The following is a 1,991-nucleotide window of genomic DNA, read 5'->3' on the forward strand; positions in this document are numbered from 1 at the left end:
ACCAGCAGCAGCTCAGAACCACGTGGCCTTGCAGACACACTGGTTAAACGTTGCGTTCCATCGAGGTGTGAAATAATGGACCGCAACACACTGGGGGCTTTGACTCTTACCCCAGCTCTGCCACTAACCAGCCACCCTACCAGCACATCATTTAATTATTCAAGCCACAGTTTCCTCCACTGTAACAACTGCTGGAATACCTGCCCACAGGATCTAATGACATCAGGGCATGGCAAGCTCACCCATGCCCATCAAACCACAGTGACAGTGGCCAGTGTGGAGGTAGGGTAGTTGGGTGAGATGTCTTTCCAGTAGAGGTGAAAGTTTGCCTCAAGCACTGCCTTGGAGTCACAATGAGGCGTGTGTACAGACGGCAGAGGTGGCAGCCTCTCCAGATTACCCCTAGATGGGGACTGAATAGTTATAGTTATAGGCACAAGGTCTGGGGTACTGACAAGACACAGGGACTCTAGGATGGTCTCTAGGGTGGGAGAGACAGTGAGTGGGCAAGTTTTCTGAGAAGCTCTGGGGTAGGGCCCAGGCACTGGCCAGAGGAGAGCTGTGAGAGAGAGGCCAGATTGTGGCCGGTGTTCTGGGAGGTCAGTTGGTGAGGCTGGTGACTACAGACTGGGAGGTGTACTCATTCTGTCCTACTGCCCATGCTCCCTCCTTAGACAGTGACAGTGAAGGAGGACCAGGTGATGCAGCAGAACCCGCCCAAGTTTGACAAGATCGAGGACATGGCCATGCTGACCTTCCTGCACGAGCCGGCCGTGCTCTTCAACCTCAAGGAGCGCTACGCGGCCTGGATGATCTACGTGAGTGCATTCTGAACATGGCAGGAAGCCCATCCTGGACTAAGCAAAGTAGGGCAGGGCAACATAGCCAAGGGGAGAAGGTCAACACTCTCCCAAGGGGCCCAGCGTGCCCCCTCCTCCCATTCCCTTCCTGCCCTTGGTCAGCTGCAGGAAGACAGGAGCCAGCTGGGTGACCAGGGGCTCTCCTGCCTGCCACCACTGCCCATTCTGGGTTCTCCCTTGCAGCCTCTCATGCCTGTCTGTCTCCTGCTCTAGACCTACTCAGGCCTCTTCTGTGTCACCGTCAACCCCTACAAGTGGCTGCCGGTGTACAACGCGGAGGTGGTGGCTGCCTACCGGGGCAAGAAGAGGAGCGAGGCACCGCCCCACATCTTCTCCATCTCAGACAACGCCTATCAGTACATGCTGACAGGTGAGCTCCATGGCCCTGCCCTGTGCCCCTCAGTCATGGACCTAGGCCCTCAGCCCTGACCCCACTGCCTGTCCTCTTTTCTCTTCCAGATCGGGAGAACCAGTCCGTTCTCATCACGTGAGTGAGCACCATCCACACACAGAGGGGCTTGGGGGACCCAGGCTGATTCCTAAGGAAGGGTTTAAGGCTGTGATTGCAAGGAGTGTGGGGTGCTGGGCTCTCAGAGAAGTGCTACAGTGACCAATGATGATGGACAAATTCTCCCGGTGGTGAAGGTCAGATGGCCAGGACTCTGAGGGAGGAGGGGGCAGTGCTAAGATCCAAACGGAGATCAGTGAGACTCCTAGGTTCTGATGGGTCCCTGTTGCCTCCAGCGGAGAATCCGGGGCAGGGAAGACTGTGAACACGAAACGTGTCATCCAGTATTTTGCCAGCATTGCAGCCATAAGTGACCGTGGCAAGAAGGACAGTGCCAATGCAAACAAGGTACGGATGGACCACAGGCTTGGTAGAAGGGGTCTGGGCAGGCTGACCCTGGTGACCCTGAGCCTTGCCCTGGGGAGCACTGGTGGAAGTGCTCAAGATTTTCCTGGCAAAAGACACACACTCTGGGTACAGATATGGCCCTTTGGAGCTGCAGATTCCCCAGCACTGCACCCAGCCCCAGCTCCATTCACCAGGACCGGAGCAGCCCCCTGCCCTCTACACCAGCACCTAAAGGTGGACAGAAGGTGAACTCCCAAGTTCTGCTCCTCTGCAGG

At 56.6% G+C, this 1,991-nt stretch overlaps 1 protein-coding gene across 1 annotated transcript in view; it reads left to right on the forward strand.

Moving 5' to 3' along the window:
- Window positions 1–216: 216 nt before the first annotated feature.
- LOC111828199 (myosin-6) overlaps window positions 217–1,991 on the forward strand; it is a 23,785-nt gene continuing 22,010 nt past the window's right edge. The window contains exons 1-5 of the mRNA XM_023763672.1: window positions 217–282; window positions 675–818; window positions 1,074–1,230; window positions 1,320–1,347; window positions 1,605–1,850. Coding sequence (XP_023619440.1) covers window positions 217–282; window positions 675–818; window positions 1,074–1,230; window positions 1,320–1,347; window positions 1,605–1,850 — 641 coding nt within the window. The remainder of the gene's footprint in view (window positions 283–674; window positions 819–1,073; window positions 1,231–1,319; window positions 1,348–1,604; window positions 1,851–1,991) is intronic.

Source organism: Myotis lucifugus, unplaced genomic scaffold, assembly GCF_000147115.1.
Source record: "Myotis lucifugus unplaced genomic scaffold, Myoluc2.0 scaffold_297, whole genome shotgun sequence".
NCBI classification, from domain to species: Eukaryota; Metazoa; Chordata; class Mammalia; order Chiroptera; family Vespertilionidae; genus Myotis; species Myotis lucifugus.